At 41.0% G+C, this 24807-nt stretch overlaps 1 protein-coding gene across 1 annotated transcript in view; it reads right to left on the bottom strand.

The window, feature by feature from the left end:
* The window catches only part of LOC111874504 (probable glutamate receptor), a 49388-nt gene extending 24581 nt beyond the window's left edge, over positions 1-24807 (bottom strand). The window contains exons 1-3 of the mRNA XM_023870065.2: positions 24776-24807; positions 8527-8696; positions 2182-2354 (exon numbers count right to left, since the gene is read on the bottom strand). Coding sequence (XP_023725833.2) covers positions 2182-2354; positions 8527-8692 — 339 coding nt within the window. The 5' untranslated portion in view covers positions 8693-8696; positions 24776-24807. The remainder of the gene's footprint in view (positions 1-2181; positions 2355-8526; positions 8697-24775) is intronic.

Below are 24807 nucleotides of genomic sequence, written 5' to 3'. Positions count from 1 at the left end.
GGAGGTAGAACTCCATCATTTTTGACCTATGCAGTTGATCGAAGATAGTGGCCAGCTTCATGCTCAGTCCGCTTTACAACCGGTGAAAGAGCCCCCGTACCCATTCGATAGGAAGCTGGGTGAGTCCCAGATCCTGTGTGGACGACGAGGGGAAGAAAACTCGAACCCCGGCCTTCCAACTCGTAGCCTGCCACTACACCGGTGAGCTATCCGGGTTCTTACTGTTCCGGTAATAGTGACAACAAGGCTGAAGGTAATAGAGACATTGAGAACTTGAAATGTTGAATTTACATAAATCAGTATTTGATAATAACAGAAGCTTTAGGTTAACTGATACCGCATTTAGGTAGGTTCATTATGAGCCGTAACATCGAACTGTTGCAGAAAACGGCGTTAGTCTGAAGCTTATGTTTTGTGCACTGAAATTTGTTTAAGCGTCATACAAAGAGCAGCGAGGAACTATTATTTTTTTATTGCTAGTGGGGTGGGACTAAGTCCCTTGTACTGCGGCCACTTCTGGCCTATTGTACCAGCCTCAGATGATAGGTGAGGATGATTGTGGAGCAATTGGTAGAATGAAGATCGGCAAGGGAACAGAAGTGCTCGGAGAAAACCTGCCCCAGCGCCACTTTGTACACCACAAATCCCACTTGACCAGACCCGGGATCGAACGCGGGCCGCCGTTGTGGGAAGCCAGCGACTAACCGCTTCCACTAGCGGGGAACTAACTGCGGCTGCATGTGGGCTAGGAGGCTGACGGACTGTAACTAAGGTCATTAGTTAACCATAGTCACCCTCAAATCCTCGAGCTCTGTCTGCTATGAGAACAAACGTGCGTGATCGGCAGTTAGTGACGTCATCATTAGGATGTTACAATTTTCATACTGCTTGCGGTAATCTTACGCAGGTGAGAAGAAGGGTATAATGGAACTTCAAAAGTTTGCCTACACAAGGTATAACGTGCCCTAGCTCATGGAGTAGATGGATTTCGTCGCAGTTTGTGGACTAAAGGCAAACCCATTGCGTAGGCCTACAGGCAAGGATATTCTAAAGTTGTCACCCTGATTGCGAGTTTCTGGGTTTGTGTGGTCGTCAGGTGACCACCTCTGTGCTCTAGTGGTCAGAGTTCCTGGCTACAGATCCTGAGGTTCTGCCTTCAATTTCCGGCGCTACCAGATTTTCTGAGAAGTAGTGGGTCTGGAACGGGATCTACTCAGCCTCGTGATGATAACTGAAGAGATATTTCACGCAAATAGCGGCTCCGGTCTAGAAAACCGTGAGTAACAGCCATGGGAATCAGTTGCCCTGACCACGCGACACCCTCTATCCGCTAAAGTTGGCACTAACTTCGTCGATAAGTGGCGGTCGCTCGGTCGGTATAGTTCGCTTGCGGACTACAGGACACGGAGATCTATGTATGGTCGTCAGTCGTCAGGATGTGAATGAGCATTGCCCAGATCGTCTTCGAGAGGCGGTAACTGCTGTACCTACCCTGGTGGCTCGGTCGCACACCTACTGGGCTTCTGTTAAATTATTTCCATATATCCATCCGTCCGTCCTTCTATATGCACTCATGAAAAACTCGTCAATCGTTGAATTGATTTCACGAAATTTTATGTAATGGAGACTTACTAAAATCGCGGTAGCGTAGTGGTTAAGGCACTATGCTACAACTCGGAAGGTCGCGGGTTCAAATACCGATGAGGTCATTGGATTGTTTTTCAATTGACCTAATCCTTCCGGCAGCACTATGGCCCTGGGGTTCACTCAGCCTCTAACATAAATGAGTACCAGAAATTAAATAAATAATTTTCCTGGGGAGTAGAGAGCGGCCGGCGCGTAAGGCTGACAACCTTACCGCCACCTCTGAGCCGATTGTCGAGATAATGTGGGACCCTTAACGTCTCACAACCCTATGGGCCTTCATGGCCCATAGGGTTTACTTTACTTTACTTTCCAAAAATTTATTCATATATTCAAATTTTGATTTAAAAAGGATAAAAATAACGGTCACTTTGCACGAAGAACATTCGGTACATATCTCGAACATAATTGACTGAACATTAAGAAACTAGCTATGGTGTAGTCCGTCGGGTTTCCTTAAAATCAAGGAAATTTTTGACTAGCTGAAGGACCATAACCCACGCTTTCTGTTATGCTCTCCTTATGCTCTGGTACTACCTTGAGAAGGGCGCTGCCAGTTGCACTGTCGCTGGAGATCAGAACGTATAGAGGGCGGCTGCTACGGCACCTAAGATGGCGGCGTACGAACAGCTGATCGAGTGGAATGATGGCCGACGAAAGATGTCGCCGTGTTAGTGCCTTCTGAGTCTGGAGTAGCAGCTCCAGGTTGCCTGAAAATGGAGAGAAGTTGCCACAGGCACAATGCAACAAGGGAGTAAGATGCAAATGGCCTTGGTTCGCCTCATCCAAGGAGTAAACCCATAAAATTGGTAGACTAAATGAAATAGTAACCACTTTATCATAATTAGGTGCTGTGAAGAGAATAGACACACAAAAGAAGAGAAGGAAGCCATAGCGAAGGAGGAACTGAAAGTTAAGAATGAAGAAAGAAAGTATATTTAAATAGAACCCATGAACAGTTGTGGGCGAGTGGATGTTTAGCTCTACGACTTCGTATTTTTTTTGCACTGGAAGTAGATGAGTTGGCAGCATCACACCTCAACCGTTTTATCCTAAAGAAAGTGTCGCATTCCAATTTGAATGGAAGCCCAGTTGAGCCACAGCGAAAATCTTAACTTTATATATATATATGTACTATCAGTGCAACTTCACAGGATATTGGTTGAATTCTCAGTTCAGTTCACTCTTTCACTGACACGTTTCTGCCACATAGGTCCAACTACAGGTATATATGATTGTAATGTATTATATGGTCAGCGAGAGCTGTACATCTGAGAGTGATATTATTTTGAAAAACTCATACAATTTAAATTTAATGTAAATATTGATATCATTTATTTTGAAATTACACATTGTGTGTCGTGGCATCCTACTTCCTTGTGCTGTGTTTTATGTTTTTCGTAGATGTGTGTATTTCGTGGATATTATCTTGGTTACCTGCTATTTGCCAAGAAATGTGTTATTCTTTTATGTTTTTATGTTTTATATCATTTAATATTTCAGCCCATATCACTGTCTATATTTGTGTCATACATTTGTTTGTTCATATCACCAGTGCGTGTGTGAACTACGAAACTGCCATGGCGCTGGGAGTGTTATATATATAAAGTGGGGGAATGTATGTGCTGCTCTCTGGTGTATAGTCTGGATAAGGTCTCGAATACTTCGTTGTAAATGTCAATGTAGGTTCCGTTCATGTGCAAAATATCTTTCCTATTTAAATAAATGTGGCATTTCTCGAAAATGTTTGAATGTTTCTCTTTTGTTCCTTAAAAAAGAAAAGCAAACAAATACTATGCACAAATAATGCTATAAAATTCTTATGTCAATAGAACTAACAACTAAACATAGAACTGATCATACCGACAAAAAAGATACGGACATGTGGCAACAAACATGGACATACATCGAACAACCTACAGACCAGAAATAACAATAAGAAATCAAGAAAAAACTAGACATCCTGATCAAATCCCCCCAAAATAAACATAAATAATACAAATTATTCAATGTTTGAACCATACAATCATATAGTTTATACAAGATTAAACACAATTACTAAACAGAGGACTGAAAAACTATTCACCTCGTAAACGTGAAAACTGGATCAAAACATTATCTCTTGAAGATGAAAGCTCTATAGGTAATCTTGAAACAATGGAAGAAAACTATTATAGATATGCAGTTACCAAGACATAAAGAGCATCAGCAGATGTATAATGTAGAAAACACGAGGTAGTACAAAGAATGGAAACTGATAAAAAGCACGAAAAGTAAGATCACAATAAACAGGTTCGTTATAACAAAAGCAAACAAAGAAAATACTTCAGTTATATTAACATAAGAAGAATACAAACAAAATAATAAAAGATTTATTAAAGGTGATCAATTTACAATGATAAATAGGGATCAAACATAATATTACAATACACTAACATATTGATATGACGTGGAAGTACACTATTGTGAGTGCTGTAGCTCCTAACCTGCATGCCACAATAGAATTGTATAAATCATGTACAACTGTCAGACCTACAATCAGTCTGAATAATGTTCATGCTTACGAACTAGGTAAGCATGAAACAGAACTTTACACCTCCCATACTCATCCATCTGAAAATGAGGTTTATCGGAAACACCTGAACATGTTCCTTACATAAAAAGATGTGCGCTAATACATCACAACGCGACACCATTAATACAATTAGCAATACACAAACAAACAAATTGAAATCAACAAGAACACCAAAGAAAGGAAATTATGCGTGCTACAAACAGTTATAGAACAAAAGTAATCCCAAGTTGTTCAGTAATAGTGCAAATAAAAAGATGTACAAATCATAGGCGCTCCAACCTCAGCAATATGCAGAAAATGTATACTCAGTTCTAATGATCACTCACTCACTCATGGAGCTGAGCCCTTCTTGAGAAGCCGCCAATTGTGCAGCCACTCAAGAATTTCCCAACATTTTATGGAACATAAAATTTCATTACCGTGTTCACAAGAGCCCTCCAGTGGCCCCTATCTTAAGCCAGATTAATCTAATTCATCCCATCCCATCTTATCTAAGATCCATTTTAATAGTGTCCACCCATCTACGTGTTGGTCTTCCTAGTGGTCTCTTTCATTCTGGCTTTCCCACAAATATCCTATTTGCATTCATCTTCTCCCCCATTCGTGCTACATGTCCTGCCCCTTGATTTGATCATTCTAATTATACTTGGAGAAGGGTACAGATTATGAAGATCCTCATTATGTAGTTTTCTCAAACCTCCTGTAACTTCACCTCTTTTCGGTCCAGATATTCTCCTGAACACCCTGTCCTCAAACACACTCAGTCTATGTTCCTCCCTTAATGTCAGAGACAACGTTTTGCAACCGCACAGAACCACAGGCAAAATTATAATTTAAGTTCTAATGATACACCAAATAATAGGACATTTCTGGCTAATGTATTTAACGACGAAAGTAAAATGAATATGGAACAAACCGCATAGAATATAACAGATTACAACAAACCATAAGATTCAGAATGAAAAATGAACTACACAACCCCATCGACTTCCTACATTTTAAAATACATGGAGAGGACAAAAAATTGAATTTTTAAATACACAGAAATTGCACACAATAACATACATGTATACACTGTAATTCGTGCCATCACTGTGAGTGCATACTCTTAAGTAACAATTACTTATAAGGTAGGCTAATCATATACTCAGTAACCAAAGAAGCAAAAGACGTTGACTTAAAACACCGTCAAAGGCATGCATCGAAACAATCAGCAGCACAGTATCCAAAAAAAAAAGGCAAATTTCCACAAAACAAATTGCAAATGTGCCTCTCAACAAGGAACAAGATGTATTCCCTTTACATACAGTAATAAAGAAGTATCAAACGACACAAAACTGTTCCAAGACAGAAAAATCGAAATACACGTAGCTTTTCGCACACAGAACACAACAAAAGACCTCGTTTACAAACAGATAGATGCAACAAAAGCAGCGTTCAAATGTCTCGATTGCCCATGAAAATGCATACGACAGACAGGAAGAACATTCAAACCCAGATGCAAAGAGCACATACAAGCCGGCAGAAAGATCAATAGCTACTCCGGGTACTGAAGAGAGGACACACTGTATATGCGGCACCAGAACAGGTACCACGGACATTAAAATAACATGAAATAAAGGGAAATGTTTAAAGAGCTTCGAGAAATATCACATTTATTTAATTATCAAAGGCAAAATTATAAATGAAAATCCCTACATCGACCCAAACCAGTGTGCAAGACCTTCTGCGGAATCTACACTAGATAGCAGCACATACCCCCCTACTACACAGAACAAATCAAACGCCATGAAATATTTGTACTTCACATTACAACTATATATATTGATACGGCTCAGACACAAAATAACACAAAACATAAAGCTGAAATGTGGCTAGCTACCAGCTCCGTCCTTCTTTTCTTTTGTCAAAGAAAATCAGATGATGCCACTTGAATTTCTCTTGTTCTGTTGCTATGTTCAAAATACCTCCGAGATGGGATTCGGTTCGTCCAAGACTGAGCACACAAGAATGCGGGCAAGATGGAGAACTATACTTTACATGTACATGTCAGGATGGAACAGGCTCAAGTCTCGCCTACACTTTCTAAAGCCACTAAATGACAGATGAATGATGAGTGAAAGTCTCAGAATCTTGGCACAATGTAGGTAACTAAGAGACCGTGATGGCTCTAGCAGCGGTGGTTAAGAACAGCTGTATCTTCTGGGATATAACTCTCCAAAACCAAGATATCATTCAAGAAATACATATCTCTGTAAAAACTGAACACAAGGAAGAATGCCGCGACACAAAATATATAAAATTACATAATTTAAAATGCGTTTAATAATATTTTATATATAACATTTAACAAATACCGAATTGTTAAAATAATAAACCTTTGAGTCACACAGACCCCTTCCCTACAATACAACAGTTTACACAAATCACCATATACACCTGAAGATGGACCTCTGTGGCCGAAACATTACAATGAACTTACATGAAAGCATGAACTAATTGGTGATCCAACCAATAACCTATGAAGCTCCATGGAAACGTGTATTGGCGCCTATATGTGAACATTGGCAAGGAAGCCGGGATAGTACAGCGGGCAGGACGACTGAATAGTCGGATTTCGAGTCCCGGTAGGATCAAGATTTTTTTTCTCCACAACGTCCAGACAGGCTCTGAGGCCCACCCAGTCTCCTATCCAATGGGTACCGTGGGTTTCAAACGGCAAGGGCGTGAAGCTGACCACTAACCTCCGAGTAGTGTCGACGTCAAGCAAAAAGTGGATCTATACATCCACTTCCACATATGCCTTCATGGCATTGTGCTTAATTACTTAACTACTTAATTAATTAAGCAGAGGAACAACTTTCCTTTATGTAAGATTTGAGGTCTCCACGGCGGCGACTATGAAGAAAGCAGTCTTCTGGGATTTGGCACCGTGTATATGTGGTGTTAACCGACGTTTCGGAGGAACGTATCGCCTCCATCTTCGGGGTAGAAGAAAAAGTATAAGAAATCTGCAAGCGACAAGACCGTGAGAACGGTAAAAGCAGACCAGTCTGCAGTCTGTTAACCGAAACGTCGGTTAACACCACATCTACACGGTGCCACATCCCAGAAGACTGCTTTCTTAAACTTTCCTTTACTTTACATGTATCAAGTGATTAACTAATGCCGTGGGATGCTTAAATACAATATTAATATCTTGCCCCTCCTCCTCGTTGGTGTCTCCACCTTATCGTGGTGAGGGGGTTTGAGTATGCCAAGGACCCTGAGAGCTATACCAGCGGTAGCGTAGCTACTGGCAGGGCCTCCCTTGCTGGACAGGTCAAAGGGTAGGCATCAGACGAAGAGGGGGAGGGTCAAGATATTAATATTAATGCTGGAAGCAGCGTCATCAGCAGCGACTTGAAGCACAGAGCAAATGATGCTCGAGATGGTTCAAGTTCGTATAGCAACAGGCGTGCCCAGAGTGGTTTGAACGGCTGTTGTACTGCGATATGGAAAGCAAATGGAAAAACTACCACGTTATCACTTTTCCTGGATAGTCTCTTTCCAAAAGCAGAGATACCATGAATGCGACCAGAAGACGAGGAAGAAGACGTAAGAAGATGCTGGATGACCTTGGGGACAGAAGAGGATATTCTCATTTGAAGGAGGAAGCTCTAGATTGCATTAAGTGGAGAAACTGTTTTGGAAGAGACTGTGGACCTGTCGTATGACAGATTACTGATGAATGAATGAATGAATGAATCTTGCCCCTACCGGGAATCGAATCCCGATTCCCCTTTTTCCTAGTGGCTCTTCCATTCCATTCAGGGCCCAACCCTATTATTCAGTTCCGTAATAATTTTTCATAGGCGGTAGAACTTCTTGGACGAGTGATCAGCTCGTCTCAAGGCCGCTACCTAAACAGAGGATAACACAAACACAGAATAAACTCACACACACCAAATATCCATGCCTTGAATGGTATTCGAACCCACGATCCCTTAGACCCTTAGACCGCAGGGCTACTGTGACCGGCCTAGTCACTATACTGGCTCAGAAAGTAGAGGAAGGAAACAGTAGGAACACTGAGATGAGGTGTAAGTAAAATGTATGCTATTGATACAATTAAGAGTGTAAAATATGTACTCGTATGCTGATTGTAACGGGTTTCATGAAAGCTGTTCTGATGGTGACGCCAGAACTCACACTCATAAATGAAACATGAGACAAGGACACGCAACTCAGTTATCGGGCGGCACTTTGAAAAGAATCCAAACCATTCCTGCCAAGAGGTAGGGAGAGTCACAGAACATACTTCTTACCCATACTTCTTGTCTCCTGATTATAATACAGGAATACGCAAGTAGAGCGGAAGTGTGCTCCAACATGGGCTACGACTCCTGCTGCTGTTGCCTTGTACGAGTGTTGGTAGCTGGCCGCACTCAGTGACAGCATGTAGGCCACGAACTGCATAAGCAGGGGACCCATGTCCCTGCAGGATAATGACATTAGGTTGTGTCATAAAACAAAGGCTAATTCAGATTTTTGACAGCACATTTGTTTCAACAGCTGTATGGCAAACATACGTACTTCTCACCCCAGCTGCAGCTGCCGCTCCATCAAAACACACCCATTATTACAGCTGAAAGAGTTAAAAATCTTGTACTGTCTTTACGTCAAAACGCATTGTACTGAAGCTCTATCAGGGATTTGATTTTACGGCTATTGCACCCATAACCTGTTTCAAACCCTGCTCAAACATGTCAAGAACTGTGCTGCCAGTGAAATGTCTTTTACTCTTTATATGTTGTCACGTAGTATGTGTGACTATAGACGGGGTTTGATTGGTGAATAAATTTACTGATCACTTACAGGTCGTAACTACAAACAACTATAACACTATCGCTATTTCCACGCTTCACAGTTCACTAGAAGACACAGTCTTGTATTCTCTTTCTGTTACTAGACGTTTCCTAGTGACGGCTTCAACAATTGCTATTCCTCTGCCTGCAGCTCAATTCCTCTCTTCACAGTCTCCCGTATAGAAGTGACTCTCAACTGACCAAGCTCCAAACCTCCCGGTTATAACATATCGGCACAGAGCACATAGAAAACACAGTCTTCTATTACTACATGCGTGTACCGGACGTTACCTAGCAACGGCCGCTGTTTACAGAGTCACCGTTTGGCAACGGGTCTATACGCCACAATACGTAACATCAACTCACTCAGACATTTCACTAATAGCACTAAGGCATGACGGCAATAAGAGGAGAGAAACATACTTATTAAACTTATTCCAATTTCCCTACATACCTTGTTGAAATCTCAGCGCAACTGTGTGAGCTGATACAATTGAATTTGTATCTAGTGGTTTATATATGAACGTAGTAGTCACTTGTTTCATTTGGGAGCTATGAACGCATGCATTTTGACCCAGTCTTGTCAGAGAGGAAAGTGACTTTAGGACATTGACAAGTTTGCTTTCCACAGACAATATCTATAATTACAATCTAGCTAACAGGAGACTTGCGTGTTTTCGTATAATGTAAATTGTATAGGGTGTGTAATAAATTTTGCGGCATTTGGTTAAATATATATTTTTCAGGGAAGTTGCTAAAACAATGCCTGTATATAAACGTTAAGATTAAGTTGTGGTGATGAATATTACAAGGCGCCTTGTTAAATACTTAACTGCACTACATTTCTTCGTCTGTCTACGTAAAAAGTAAAAAAGCCATTTTTTATTTCAACCGAAAGTATCCGAACAAAATTTTGACATTGCTGTTTCCTCCACATCGCATTTAAAAGCTATTTCGCGATGTATTTGAAAGCTGGAGTTAGGCAGTCAGCATTTCCTTCGCACCAGACACAATGGTTGTGGCGTCAAGGCTCGGTTTTCGGGAAATAGGAAAGGTAAAGCTATCCCTGTAAGAGGCCGTGGATATTTGTAAAACGTCGAGGCTCTCACATATTCTAGACAATCAGCTTACAGATGGCGATGAGGTTGTCAGCCTTAAGCGCCGGCCGTCCTTTGCCCCCAGGAAGATTCGTGGTATTCATTTCTGTTAGAAGCTGAGTCAACTCCAGGGCTAAGGAAATGTGTGGTGAAGTTTCCTTCACAATAAACGTAATGTCAATACCGTGACCACTCCATTCGCAAAAACTACGAGTAAGCAACAGCATTTTATTTACATTGGATGTAATGGTCATACATGATTTGTTTACCTGGAATCAAAGGGTGGCTTGTCCTCTACACCAGACATAACGGCTATACAGGGTCCTCGGAAAGGAATGCCGGGATTATAAAAACCTATCATTCAAAAACTGTTAAACATATCGAAATGATTCAAGTTTTAAAATACGGCGAAAGAAACAACTTTTTGTTGTGTTCAGTGATGGTGGGTCGCGAGCGAAGCTGGGATGCTTCTATCCGTTGACGATTCAATACAACTTGTGCGCAAAGCTGACCGTCAGATATCCCTTGGTCCGCAGGCAAATATTCTTGCCTCCCAGAAGTCCAGGTTTTACTCTGATGGACTTTTTTGGGGGGGGGGGGGGGGGCCAGATAAAACTTCAGACATTTCTTAGCACTTCAACGCTTGAATCATTTCGAATTGTTTAACAGTTTTTGAGTGAGAGTTTTTTATAATCTCGGCATTCTTCTTCGATGACCCTCTGCTATGATTGACTTTTCGGAATTGGATAGGGGCATTTGCTCTGCATCCGATGCCATGTTTGTGCATCTCATTCCCCTCTCCTACAGGTGGGAGTATCACGTTAGGGGTAGGTTATGGAACGATTTATTCATATTTCTAACAATGTTCCGACCAATCACACATACGTGAGCAATACTCATATTTATACATACGAACGACTATAAGAAGAAACTGTATAAAGAGGATCTTCGTAAAGTAACATTTCGCCAAGTATAACTAGAACGATCAAGTCAAAGAGGATGAGATGGGCAGGGCATGTAGAACGAATAGGAAGAAGAGGATTGCATATAGGATATTAGGAGGAAACGAAGGAGGAAATAATCACTAGGAAGACCAAGACGTAGGTGGGTGGATAATATTTAAACTAATATTAGAGATATAAGATGGAGTGATACAGACAGGATTGATCTGGCTCAGGATAGGGATCAGTGGAGAACTCTTGTGAACACGGTAATTAACCTTCAGGTTCCGTAAAATGCTGGGAATTTCTTGAGTAGCTACACAACTGGCTATTCCTCAAGAAGGGCTCAGCTCCATGTAGTTAACTAGTTAATTATACAAATATTCGTACCATGCATGCACATGTAAATAATGTGTGTATACATAAGTACATATATATAGTCACGCATCCGGGGTTGGATTAGATGATCGAATTCATTGGACCTTCTTACAACTGGTTACAACAGTTCACAAATCACTATTTCACACACCCTCGACTTCTCACCTCACTTCACTACTCCTTTTCTCCGTTGTACTCTGTCCCGTGTTCTGACTGTGTCCCCTTATAACTCCTCAGCACGGACTGTCTTCTGTTTTCAAGAATGCGTGTTTATTGATCCGTTACCTAGCAGTGTTCAGCGTGTGGGCTTTGGGGTGTGCTTACTGAACCGTTGCCTAGCAATGTGTCTATGGGTCACAATATGAAGCTACCTTGAAAAATGTGAATAAGAAAATCTAATGAAACTGAATTTAAGTACAGGATTTGTATTTTTTTTATAGTGGATATTTTGGGAAATTAAGGCACAAAATGTGAGAGTGGAGAAACATAAAATGCGCTTATGAAGCCCAATGTGCAGAAACAGCTGCAGAAACACTTCGCCACAACTAATTATTGGCTCCATTGTTTATTTAGTCTTGCCTGATTGCTTTCGGCCACTCAGCTTTCGTGACGTCCATGTTCAAAAGCCATTTCAAGCTTCCAAGCTTGTTCTGCTTTATCTGCTGATACATGCATTATTCACATTCACGATAGAACTTCTTCTGTTGTAGCGAAAATTTCATTTTATGTGGTCGTACAATAACAACTCACAAGGCAGGCTTTTATTAATCTGGTAATTCGGTACATGCAGACATGTCTACATCTGGTAGAACTGTAATGATTCTACAGTTATTGTGTTATGTAAGTATTTTATCCATCTTCCTGTTTTTTTATTTAAAATAAACGTTTCAGAGCTGTAATATCTCCATCCTCAGGTTGAAGCGTACTCTTTTATATGAGTAAATAAGAGCATATACTCGTATAAATACATGAACGTCAAACGAAAAATTATATAATGTAGTGTCCATATAGATTTTTCCAATATAGCGTAAAACATTAGTAAAATGGAGAGTGAGTATAATTTACCTGAAGATGGCCAAAAAGAGCCGAAACATGTAAAATAATATTGTAACCTAGATGACCACAGCTTTGCTAAACAACGGCTTGATAGACCAACCTCAACAATAGGGAGATTGTTTTCTATGTGTCCGCGTCGCGACCGTTAATATGAAATGTTTCGGTAAACACGTTTCGACAATAGATTATGTGCTTTCTGCGGGGTCCGTGCAAGTTCAGTTCTGAATTCTCAGTGACACAGTTCAGTTGAGGACAATTACGAAAACACAGTAGCGACCGAAGCACGCGAAAAGAGTGAATTGGGACCAGGAGTAGAGAAGAGTACAGGAGGTCGGCCTGCGAGGATTTAGTGTGATTTGAAGAACTTGTTTATATGTAATACTTAGAGTGTGTAATCCAGTGAGACTGCAATAGTTCCTACGTTTTAGTTGTGGTACCAGGAGACGACTATTGTGTGTGTAGATCGTGGAAACAGCGATAGCGCTGTATTTACATGTGATTGAGAGAATTTGTAAGCAAAGTGCTAATAAATCTAATTATCCGAACTAGAAGCCGTCATTTTCGTCGCGAGTACCACCCTACACATGGCAATATAAAGCTTATACACGAACTGTGGCAACGGAATTAGTAATAGCTGGTTCACCCACACTATGGGGATGAAATAGGATATTATAATACAAACAACTCCTTTGGTAGTTTCTTATAAAATATATTTGTATTTCTGTTAGTACTGGATGTTCCGGTGACTCTTTTGACCATACTTGGGGCGTGTGTACACAGTTCTCGTCAAACCGTTAGCCTGTTTCTCCGTTGGAGTGTGGGTCTGCTGCTTTAGGGAGGATCACATGACTGAACGCAATGTGATAACAACCATATTCGTATCTAAACGGTTTAATTAAGGATAAATATTTCTGACAATGGTGTTTTACATTTTACACGACTATCGCTTTCGAAATTGTCTATCCTCTTTGAGTGTTTCAACACGTTTCGGGAACTGAATCTGTTTCCGTTTTCAAAACTAGCAGGGTGCAAGTGGTTTATTGCTCAACACTAACTCCCTCAAATGGACCCGACTGAGTAAGAATATTTCCTTTTTCACCTTGATGACGGAAGCGATTTCAGTTCTTGAAACCTTGTGTTTAGAAAGAAACACTATGGACAAAATCAGTCCTTTTTATCTAATAAGTACACACTTTCTGTACCCTGTCCACCTTCTCTTCAATATATCACACAGCAATAGACACCTACATACTTTACGAAACTGCGTCACATCCCGAAAGACCATAATATAAATATTCACAACCTACTTCTTGCTGGTTTCCTGCTGATCTTTTCTTCGGCCCTGATGATGAAGGCGGTGCTTTCCTCTGATGCATCAGTAGCCTTCTGTCGGACTACACGGCGTCATATCCCAGGAAACAGTATCCTTGGTGCCTTACGTTTTTTCCTCAAAGAAAATACTGCTTTTCACATCCATACAAGCAACTAAAAAATCAATGTATTGCTCACTTTTGTCTTCTGCGCTATGAAAGTGGGCGGGCTGACAACATTTTCTGAATCGAAAACGCGTAATGACAGGCAGGTGTAAAATTTGTTCTTCACCTGATTTAATCATTAATCACATTTCTAATTGTTCGTGTTGCTTACAGCGTTTTAATTTGAAAAATTCTCAGATTGTTTACACTGTAGACCTGCTGTAGATGAGGACCGGGCATACTCTACAACCACACTGCTCGAATAGGGATTCCAAGCATTTCGCCGGGCCGGAAACACTTCAGAACAATATTTTAAAATTATTTCTCACGAGCGGAACAGATGGTTTCTTCTGAATAAATAATCTGAAGTAAATTTCGTTTCTCCTGTGGAAAAATGCATTACCACATTGCTTGAGGAATGATAAAATCTGTACAAATTTACAAGAAGTTCCGGGAAGAACTAATAGACTATTGTAAGATTTGAGGTTATCACTGTGGTGACTATTACGAATGTCATCTTCAGGGATGTGGCGCGGTTCAGATATTGTGTGAACCGAAGTTTCGGAGGAATATATCGCCTCCATCTTCAGTGCAGAGAAATCCGTGGGCGAGGAACCAGTGTGAGCAGGTGTTTGCATCGGACACTTGCTCACGATGGTTACTCGCTCACGGATTTCTCTACCATGAAGATGGAAGCGATACCTTCCTCGAAACGTTGCTTCACACAAGGTCTGCACGGCACCACATCCCAGAAGATGGCATTATTATTAATATAGTACCGTCCTTTCACTACAAACTAAGCATTTGATAAGACAACTGGGACAAAACTTTATTACCCCTGGTCATGTAAGCCAATAAAACTAATACAAACTGAATTGCCTGTGTAACAGAACAGTCGTGAGTGGTAAAGCTGGTGCCGAGTCCAGTCAGTGAGAACAGGGCGCACCACGGGTGGTGAGGATGGCTGTGAGGGAGGAAAGGCTTTGTGACACGCATCTTCAACCCTTGCACACTTCGGTACTGGGTATCTTTTCTACTGCATGGTAACAGGGTGCACCACGGGAAGGTGAGGATGGCTGTGAGGCTTTGTGACACGCATCTCTATCCCTTGCACACTTCGGTACTGGGTAACTTTTCTCCTGCTTGGTAACGTGAAATGTGGTATATTACATTGTGTCTCTTTCTGCAAATGAGACTTGCATATTTATTCGTGGGACTATGTTGTCAGATAAGTAAAAGTTAAAGTTGTCCCGGTGCTTAACTAATTAAGCACTACGCCATGAAGGAGTGTGGGGGAGTGGATGTATAGATCCACATTTTCTTGACTTCGGCACCAGCTGGAAGTGGGTGGTCAGCTTCACGCTCCTGCCGTTTTACCCCCTGGACCCCCCCCTTTTTCCATTGGATAGAAGGCTGGGTGGGCCCCAGAGCCGATTTAGACGACGTGGAGAAAATTCTGGACCCTACCGGAACTCGAACCCGACACCTCAGCCGTCCAGCCCGTAGGCAGTCGCTATACCGACTGCGCTATCCTGGTTCCTGTCAGGTAGGTATTGGGATAGCTGATTCCGAACTCAGAACAGCGCGCTGTAACAGACTGTACGCCGTATATTTGAGAATCAGAAATCAATTTGTGTGCCAAACTTTGTAGAGCTCGCATTTGGCAGCAAAACCATTTCAAGTGTTTATGAATCCAGAAGCTCCTTGTTCTTCACTCCAGGCGCAAATCCCCTTAAGACGTCGAGTTGGCTCGTGTTGACAGAATTAGCTTGAAAGCCATGGATGAGGTTTGTTCCGGAAACTCATGGTAACCTGTAGACGGACATAATAACTGTTTCGTTGTGAGAAAGAGGACTACAATCAACAAAATTTTGGACTCAGAGTGAAAGGCTGAAAGACTGAGTGGGGTTCCGTACGTATGTAGAAACAATCACTTGCTGAACTGAGGTATGACCACCTCTGTAGTCTAGTGATCAGAGTTCCTGCATACAGATCCAGAGGTCCGGGTTCGATTCTCGGCGATACCAGATTTTCTGAGAAATAATATGTCTGGAACGGGGTCTACTCAGCCTCGTGAGGATAACTGAGGAGCTGGTTCAAGGAAATAGTGGCTTCGGTCTATAAAACCGAAATTAACGGCCGTGGGGATTCGTTGCGCTGACACCCTCTATCCTCCAAAGTTGGCACTAACTTCGCCGACAAGATACGGTCGCTCGGTCGGTGTAGTTCGTTTGCGGACTCAAGCCACGGAGTTTGTTTTTGTATAGATATTTATTGTAGTTGCACAGAATACACAGACGAACATGAAAAATTGAAGGTCGCTGGCTGAAGACTAACAACAATAATATTGCTTATAGTAATTGTCTCTCTCTCTCTCACACACACACAGACACACACATTCTATTCCTTATCCAGAGACAAAGTCACATTGCGACTGACGGTCAGTCAGACAGTAAGCCTTGGGGCTGTCTGGGGCTCATGACCAGATATTTATTACTGTTTAACAACTACAGCCTTGTTTTTGTAGGGCGCTTTCTCTGGCGAGAGGATGAGCCTGTTTTTTGCATATGCTGCTGGTACGTTATCCATATTCAAAAAGTTGGATGTATTACAATGTCTTAGCGTCTGTACAGAGGTGCATGTATCAGATATTCCAACCATCGTTTGCTAGACAAAGTTTCGGTAAACACCGCCTGAACGCTGGAATAACAACGAACAACTAGAAGTTCGTTTGCTAGGTAACGGTTCGCTAACACTCATTTTCATGTCGGTAGAGATTCAGCAAAGGCTTCCGTGGATACGATGAATTTTGGGATGAACAGGCGATTCCGCTACAGCGGATACAGGAAACCAACAGACGAACTGTTCGGTGTGGTGACATCTATTAGATCTTCCCGAACTTACAAAAGAGAGTTCATTCGTGAATCAAGTTCATTCATTCGTAATATAATTCAGAAGACAGTTCAATCATACACCTCGCATTTATTACCAAAGTCAAAAAGTCACATTGCGACTAACTGTCAGTCAGCAAGTCTTGGTGTTGAGCCCTATCTGGGGCTCATGACCAGATACTTATCACTGTCTGACTGTTACAATCTTGTTTTTGTGGGGCTCCGTCCCTGACGAGAGGACGGGTCTGTCTTTTGTATATGCTGCTGACCCTTGCCAGTGCAGTCTTTCTCGGGTCCGAGTCCCTTGGGTCTCGCGGCCATATTTTACTGTCTCAGATTTGAGACTTCCTTTTCGTCGCCTCCTAATACTCTCAGGGACACGGTGGAGGTATTCGACCCCGCCTCCAGAACTCGTATTTATAAGGCTCAAGCACTAACCGCATAGAAAACATCGTTTCCATGGGTTTTCCATTCCCCATATTTTTCCGTGTTGATTCATGGATTTGGTAAAATGTTAAATTGTCATTGCCTAGAAATGTTCCAATTGTTACAAATTTCGTTACGTGCATTACAAATTCTGTTACTAACGGTTTCATTCCATTTGTACCTTAGTAAATTAAAGTTTTCAGCCTTAATACCAAAATCATTCTGTCTCGTCACCAATATGCAGGGCAAAATCATGATATAAAGATAGGAAACAGATGTTTTGAAAATGTGGCACAATTCAGATAATTTGGGAACAACGATAACAGATCGAAACCTGATTCACCCGGAAATTGAACTCGGGTAATGCTTGCTACCATTCAGTCCAGAACCTTTTGTCTTCTCCTCTGCTGTCCAAAAACATAAATATTAGAATATACAAAACTATAATTTTGCCTGTGGTTCTGTATGGGTGTGAAACTTGGTCTCTGACATTAAGGGAGGAACATAGACTGAGGGTGTTTGAGAACAGGGTGTTGAGCAGAATATTTGGGCCGAAGAGGGATGAAGTGACAGGAGGTTGGAGAAAACTGCGTAATGAGGAGCTTAATAACTCGTACTCTTCTCCAAGTATAATTAGAATGATCAAGTCAAGGAGGATGAGGTGGGCATGTAGCATGAATGGGGGAAAAGATGAATGCGTATAGGACATTGATGGGAAAGCCAAAAGGAAAATGACCACAGGGAAGACCAAGGCGTAGGTGGGTGGACAATATTAAAATGGATCTTAGAAAAACAGGATGGAATGGTATGGTTTGGATTGATGTGGCTCAGGATAGGGGCCAGTGGAGGGCTCTTGTGAACACGGTAATGAACCTTCGGGTTCCATAAAATGCTGGGAAACTCTTTGAGTAGCTGCAAAATTGGCGGCTCCTCCAGAAGGGCTCAGCTCCATGAGTAAGTAAGTAAGTAACATCACAATCATTAGAATTTTAGCCCTTGAACTTTTATACATAATTATATTACTCGTCTTCTTAACGATAAATTCTCTCCTTCAAGATTACTGGTGCCCCTTGACAGTCTTAGTGTGCCGTGAATTGAACAAGGTTGAAACACTCTGGCTTAGACGGAAGGTTTGGATTGAAAGCTGGATTTATTGAACGCTTATAACTAGTAACTACAAACAACTGCAACACTCCCAACAATCTACATAATCTACAAACCACTACAGTCCAGTCCAATCCAGCCCAGGAATTTGCTTCTGGCCCTCGCCAGCACACCCGTTCTTAGTTTCGGGGTTCGTCGAAATGGAATCCATGACCGTTTTTTTTTGTTCCAAAACCGTTTATGTGTTTGTACCTGGGGTCTCGTCTCCGGCGAGAGAAGGGCTTTGTCTTTCTCATTAGACGTAACATTTGTTCCACTGTAATATCGCACAAGTGTACAACACCCACGCAGCGTCCAGGTAGGGCCATTTTTATTTATGAACACCATAAACGCTTTGTCATTTTACTACAAAGAATAACATGTTTGCGAGATATACACAGAATACCTCTCAGTCCAGTCTTCTACAGAAAGTTTTTCTTAACGTATCAAACCACTCCGAAACGGCAGTTAGTCACACGGTTGTAGACTTGACCGCCGCTGAGTTTAATACTTTTACGCTAACTTCCCTTGTCCAGTTGCGCGTATATTCGGATACAGATGATTTTGTTAGACTTCTGCCCGTGTCTTGCACAATTTTGTTATACGATCGTTCCCGTAAGGAGTTTTGAAAGTCAATGAAATTATCAGACGCGCAGGTGCCTGTCAAATTCCTACCAGAGCGGGGAAATCTGTTCTGCAGACGCTGCAATTTCAAGAGGTGAACGTCCGCCGCAGACTCCCAGGTGGGACAGGCTTAAACTTTCGTTGGCCTAATTAGGAATTTATAAAGAACAAATTTAACATTAATGCTCAAACGTTCAATTCTGAATAGGGAATCTATTTTTGTGTATTTCGCTTGAGTCTAGCAGTAGACCTTTCAGTACGTAGTTCCCATGTCATCCTCCTATCGGAGATGACACCAAGACACGAGGGAGAGTCAGTAAATAGTTCAAAATTGGATATAAAACGCAAAATGTGTGGTATTGGAACCTGGAAAAGAACATTATTTCTCGACATATCCTCCTCGGGATCCAAGACCATATTCACTGTCTCATAGCTCTGACTGAATTGCGAGACTGAACTCAGTAACCTACTTCGGCTTCGGGTTTCAGGTAAACTGTTGCTGGTCTTCGACAGCACAATTTTTTTTTTGTCGGGTCCGCTGAACCATCATGATTCCGAATGAATCGCGAGACTGAGTCTCACTTTCGGTTTCGATTAAATTGCTGCTTGCCTTCGCTAGCACAGTAATTCTTAGTTCTGGTTTCCATATGGACTTATGACGAAATTTTCTTTCAAACCAAAACAATTTACTTGTCGGTAGATGAAATAAATTTCTTCTAGTCTCATCAACACAGTCATTTATTTTTCCGAGTTTCACGGGAATCATGACCATAATTTTCAGTCTCATAACTCTGAAGAGTCGTACAACTATCACTCACGTATGTGTTTCGGGAACATTCGTTTCTTTAGGTTCAACTATTCCTGCTTTCAGGCTTCATGTCACAATACTACCTCTTTAATACTACTCAGTAATTGTCAGGCTGTAATGTTGATATTAGTGACGGGAAGGATTTATGAAGAACGCCGATGATAAAGGCCTCAGTTTCCATGAAGGAAATACCAAGTCTCATAGGGATTGCTTCAGCCCTTCGAAAGTTGTTGGAGGGAATATACATGCGGACACAGGGAGAGCAAGCTGAACATGTAAGCCAATTTTTATTTCTTTCGAAATAAGGAAAAGCGACTAAAAGTAATACTGAATGCAAAGGTTCACAATATCTTGGCTGACGGGACACGAGGATCTCACGGGGCAGTTCCCAACAGATGGCTGTATTTTCCCACCCCCTGATCAATAGTTCTGTGATTTCGGAGTTGTCTGTACTATATCTTTGTTCAATAATGTAGGGTATAAAACAATTCTGGAACTATCGTACAATGCTGTTGTCTCCACGTACGCACATCCCAATAATAAAATCGTAGAAATACAATCTAAAAGAAATATAAAATAGAGGCATCAAGAATATGTTATGAATAAACCGACGCATTTCTGTGATCTGTCGGCATATTCTGCTACTATATCATCACGGAGGATCAAGGCGATTTTCTTATGCAGAGGAATTATAGCCCCATTTTCTTCCGCAGTGACATTCTTTCACAAACTCCACACTGCAACATGGCCTAGTACAATTTTATTGTCTGAAATTCTTGAAAGTTCAACTGAGGAATGAGAAGGAATCAGATATGGAAAATTGTCACTGTTCGCAGGTTCATCACAAGATAAAAAGACGTCAGAAACAGATAGTCTCAACTGGTGAAAAGTCTATACACAAAAGCTTAAGTTTCTCAGCAGTTTTCCCAAGGAAAAGGTAAAGCTATCCGTGTAACAGGCTGTGGAGACCCACTGGGCTGTGAGACCTTGAGGCTCCCGCATTATCTAGACAATCGACTCTCTAAAATAAAATGAGAGTTAATTATAATAACAGCATATTTACATTGTCGTCTTTTTTCCTATTTTTTATTTATTTCACTTCGTTCCAAATTGACAAAGTTAAATTGGTTCAAACTGTCTGTCTTCTAGAACAAGTTTGGGACATTTACTTTTGCAATTTTAATACGAGTATGCATCCTGTTGTGTGTTATAAATAAGGTATATAATGTGTATAGAAGTAAGCAGTCGTTTCCTTTTTCCTTGGCACTACAGCCCCAGTGGGCCCAAGCCTACCTCCATGAACTTCTCCGTTCACTTCGGTTTCTCTAGATCTTAGACATACGTGTGATCAGCTCGTCTCAAGGCCTCTACCTGTACACAAACACATGAAAACGCACACAAACATCCATGCCCTGAGTGGGATTCGAACCCACGATCCCGGCTTCCAAGCGAGCGAAGATAGTGCATGCCTTAGACCGCTCGGCTACCGTGACCGGCAGTATGCAGTCTACACAACAATATTCTCTACTTAAAAATAAAGTAGACTCATCAACATTTGTTTCTATTGACGCTACATGTTTCGAACTTTATACTTGGTCATCATCAGGAGTACAATGATACCAGTCTCGGCTGTTGAATTGCATCTGAAATTTTGCATCTAATTCTTCAAATAAGGATCCTCTTGAGAGTTTTTAAATGCATAAATTGAATCACTCACTCACTTATGGAGCTGAGTACTTCTTGAGAAGCTGCCAATTGTGTAGCTATTCAAGAATTTTCCAGCATTTTATGGAACCCGAAAGTTCATTACCGAGTTCACCAGAGCACTCCAGAGGTCCCTATCCCGACTCAGATCAATCCAATTCATACCCTCCCATCCTATCTCTCTAATATCAATTTTAAAATTGTACACCCACATACGCCTTGGTGTTCCCAGTGGTCTTCTTCCTACTGGCTTTCACATCCATATCCTACATGCATTCCTCTCCCCTCCAATTCGTGCTACATGCCCTGTCCACTACATCCTCCTTGACTTGATCACACTAATTATACTTGGAGAAGAATACAAGTTAGGAAGCTCCTCATTATGCAGTTTTCTCCAACCTCCTGTCACTTCGTCTCTCTTCGGTCCAAATATTCTCCTCAACACCCTGTTCTCAAACACCCTCAGTCTATGTTCCTCCCTTAATGTCAGAGACCAAGTTTCAAGCCCATATATAATCACAGGCAAAATTATAGTTTTGTATATTCTACTTTTTATGTATTTAACAGCAGAGGAGAAGACGAAATGTTCTCGACTGAATGGAAGCAAGCATTACCCGAGTTCAATCGCCTCTTAATTTCTTCCTGAATCAGGGTTCGATCTGTTATCGTTGTTCCCAAATATCTTAATTTTTCCACGTTTTCAAAACATGTTACCTATCTTTATGTCATGATTGTACCCTGAATTTTGGTGACGAAATAGCAATATATACTTTGTTTTCTCTGTGTTTACTTCTAGACCAACCTCTTTACTAGCGTCAATTAGAGTTTGTGTGTTTTTCTTTATGGTATCTATATTATCACCCAGTAGATTCACATCATCGGCGTAGGCCAACAGCTGATGTGTCCCATTTAATTTCAGTCCCACCTGGTTTTCCTGGACCTTCCTAACGGTACATTCTAAAGCAAAGTTGAAAAGGAATGGCGATAAAACATCTCCAGGTTTTAGACCATTCTGAAAAGGAAATTTATTAGACAAATGTTTACCTATACGTTTTTTCAAACACATTTTAATCAACCTAACTAGTTTCATGGGTATCCCAAACTCTATTAGAATATTGTACAATGCTTCCCTCATAACTGAATCATAGGCTTTCTTGAAGTCTATGAATAACTGTTGTGCCATCTCACTGTACTCCCATTTTTTCTCCAATATCTGACAAATGCAAAATATCTGATCCATATCAAAACCCACACTGATGGTCCCCAATAATTTTATCTATGTATGGACTAAATTTTGAGAAAGAATATTGGATAAGTTTTATTCCTGAAATGCCTGCTGGTTTCACGTCCTATATTGTTCAGATTAACCCCATAACTCGCTTGGATCCTGTAACCATTGCAATTTGGCTTGTTTTGTTCGGTCTAATAATTTTTAACATCCTTCATCGAACCATTATTTATGGTCCTTCAGTTCATAATAACCTAGACTCTCCTTGGTAGACATTTTTATATTCTCTCTAATAGTTTCCCACCAAGTTTTATTAACATCCACCTCAGTTTCCAAGTTTTCCAAAGCCGCAAACCTATTTGAGATTTCAACACGATACTGCTCTGTACCCTCTACTTCATTTAATTTCTTGAGATTGAACCTCTCCATATGAACTCTGCGTGTTTGTTTGCTCACTGCCAGTCTTTCCTAACCTTTGCCACCACCAGGTAGTGGTCAGTATCACAATCTGCTGCCCTGAATGATCGGACATCAAGTACACTTGAGTGCCCTCTCCTATCTATCAAAATATGGTCCATTTGATTGTGTATCTTCCCATCAGGAGATGTCCAAGTAAATTTATGGATGTTACGATGTGGGAACATTGTACTTTTGACAGTAAGATGTTTTGATGTGGCAAAGTTTACTACTCTAACTCCATTATCATTACTAATTTCATGAAAACTCTCATTACCAATCGTTGGTTTGAAAATGTCTTCCCTCCCTACTTTGGTATTGAAATCTCCTAACAAAATTTTCCTACGGTACTTCGGGAATTTATCAAACACATGTTCTAGTTTTTCCCAGAACCTGTCTTTTATATCATCAATTTTATCTTGTGTTGGTGCGTGAATGAAGGGAGATAAAGTGACAGGAGGTTGGAGAAAACTGCATAATGAGGAGCTTCTTAACTTGTGCTCTTCTCCAAGTATAATTAGAATAATCAAGTCAATGAGGATGAGGTAGACAGGGCATGTAGCACGAATGGGGAGAAGAGGAATGCATGTAGGATATTGATGGAAAGCCAGATGGAAAAAGCCCAGTGGGAAGACCAAGGCGTAGGAGTGTAGAAAATATTAAAATTGATCTTAGAGTGATAGGATGGGATAATATGGATTGGACTGTTCTGGTTCAGGATAGGGATCAGTGGATGGATCTTGTGAACAGGGAAATAGACTTTCGGGTTCCGTAAAATGCGGGGAAATTCTTGAGTAGCTGCAGAATTGGCGGCTACTCAAGAAGGGCTCAGCTCCATGAGTAAGGTAGTAAGTAAGTTGTTGGGGCGTGAACATTCATAACGATATCACACCAGCGACCTTTTAGTATTATATGTGATATCCTGTCACTAACGAACTCTACCCTCTTAACTGCTGATACGATTCTCTTATGCATGAAGAAACCTGTACCTAATTCATGATTTTCATTCCCCTTTCCATAGAAAAATGTATAGTCTCCTGCTGGTTCGATGGCACCTTCGTCCCATTTGACCCCCTTTACTCCCACTAAATCTAACTTATATTTTAAGATTTCTTTGAATCTTTCAGTTAATATTTTAAATAATTTGATAAAATTTAAAATTAAAGACTAAAATTAAAATTCTATAAAAATTGAAATGAAATATTTTATGATAAATCTGTTTAAAACTTTGTGACCACTCTATGTTGATATTACTTTCTGGTAGAAAGAGCGACTGCGCATAGGGATCTTCTCTCATTAATTAGGTCGTGTGGTTTTGACCTTACTATCGTTTTGTGGAGCTTATGCTCTTTATTCTGTATGTCACCCAACAACTTGTTTACTTAGAGTGATCTGTAAGAGTTTTTTTAATTATTTTAAGGAGAAGCTTGTAGGTATGTTGTTATTAAATTCATTATTAGGTTATTTAGTATATGTACTTACGTATATTTGATATGTGCGGGCTGCTCCCTGTG

This window comes from Cryptotermes secundus, unplaced genomic scaffold (assembly GCF_002891405.2).
Source record: "Cryptotermes secundus unplaced genomic scaffold, Csec_1.0 scaffold561, whole genome shotgun sequence".
NCBI lineage: Eukaryota > Metazoa > Arthropoda > Insecta > Blattodea > Kalotermitidae > Cryptotermes > Cryptotermes secundus.
Note: the sequence above shows the minus strand (reverse complement) of the source record. Positions and strands in the feature narration are given on the sequence as shown.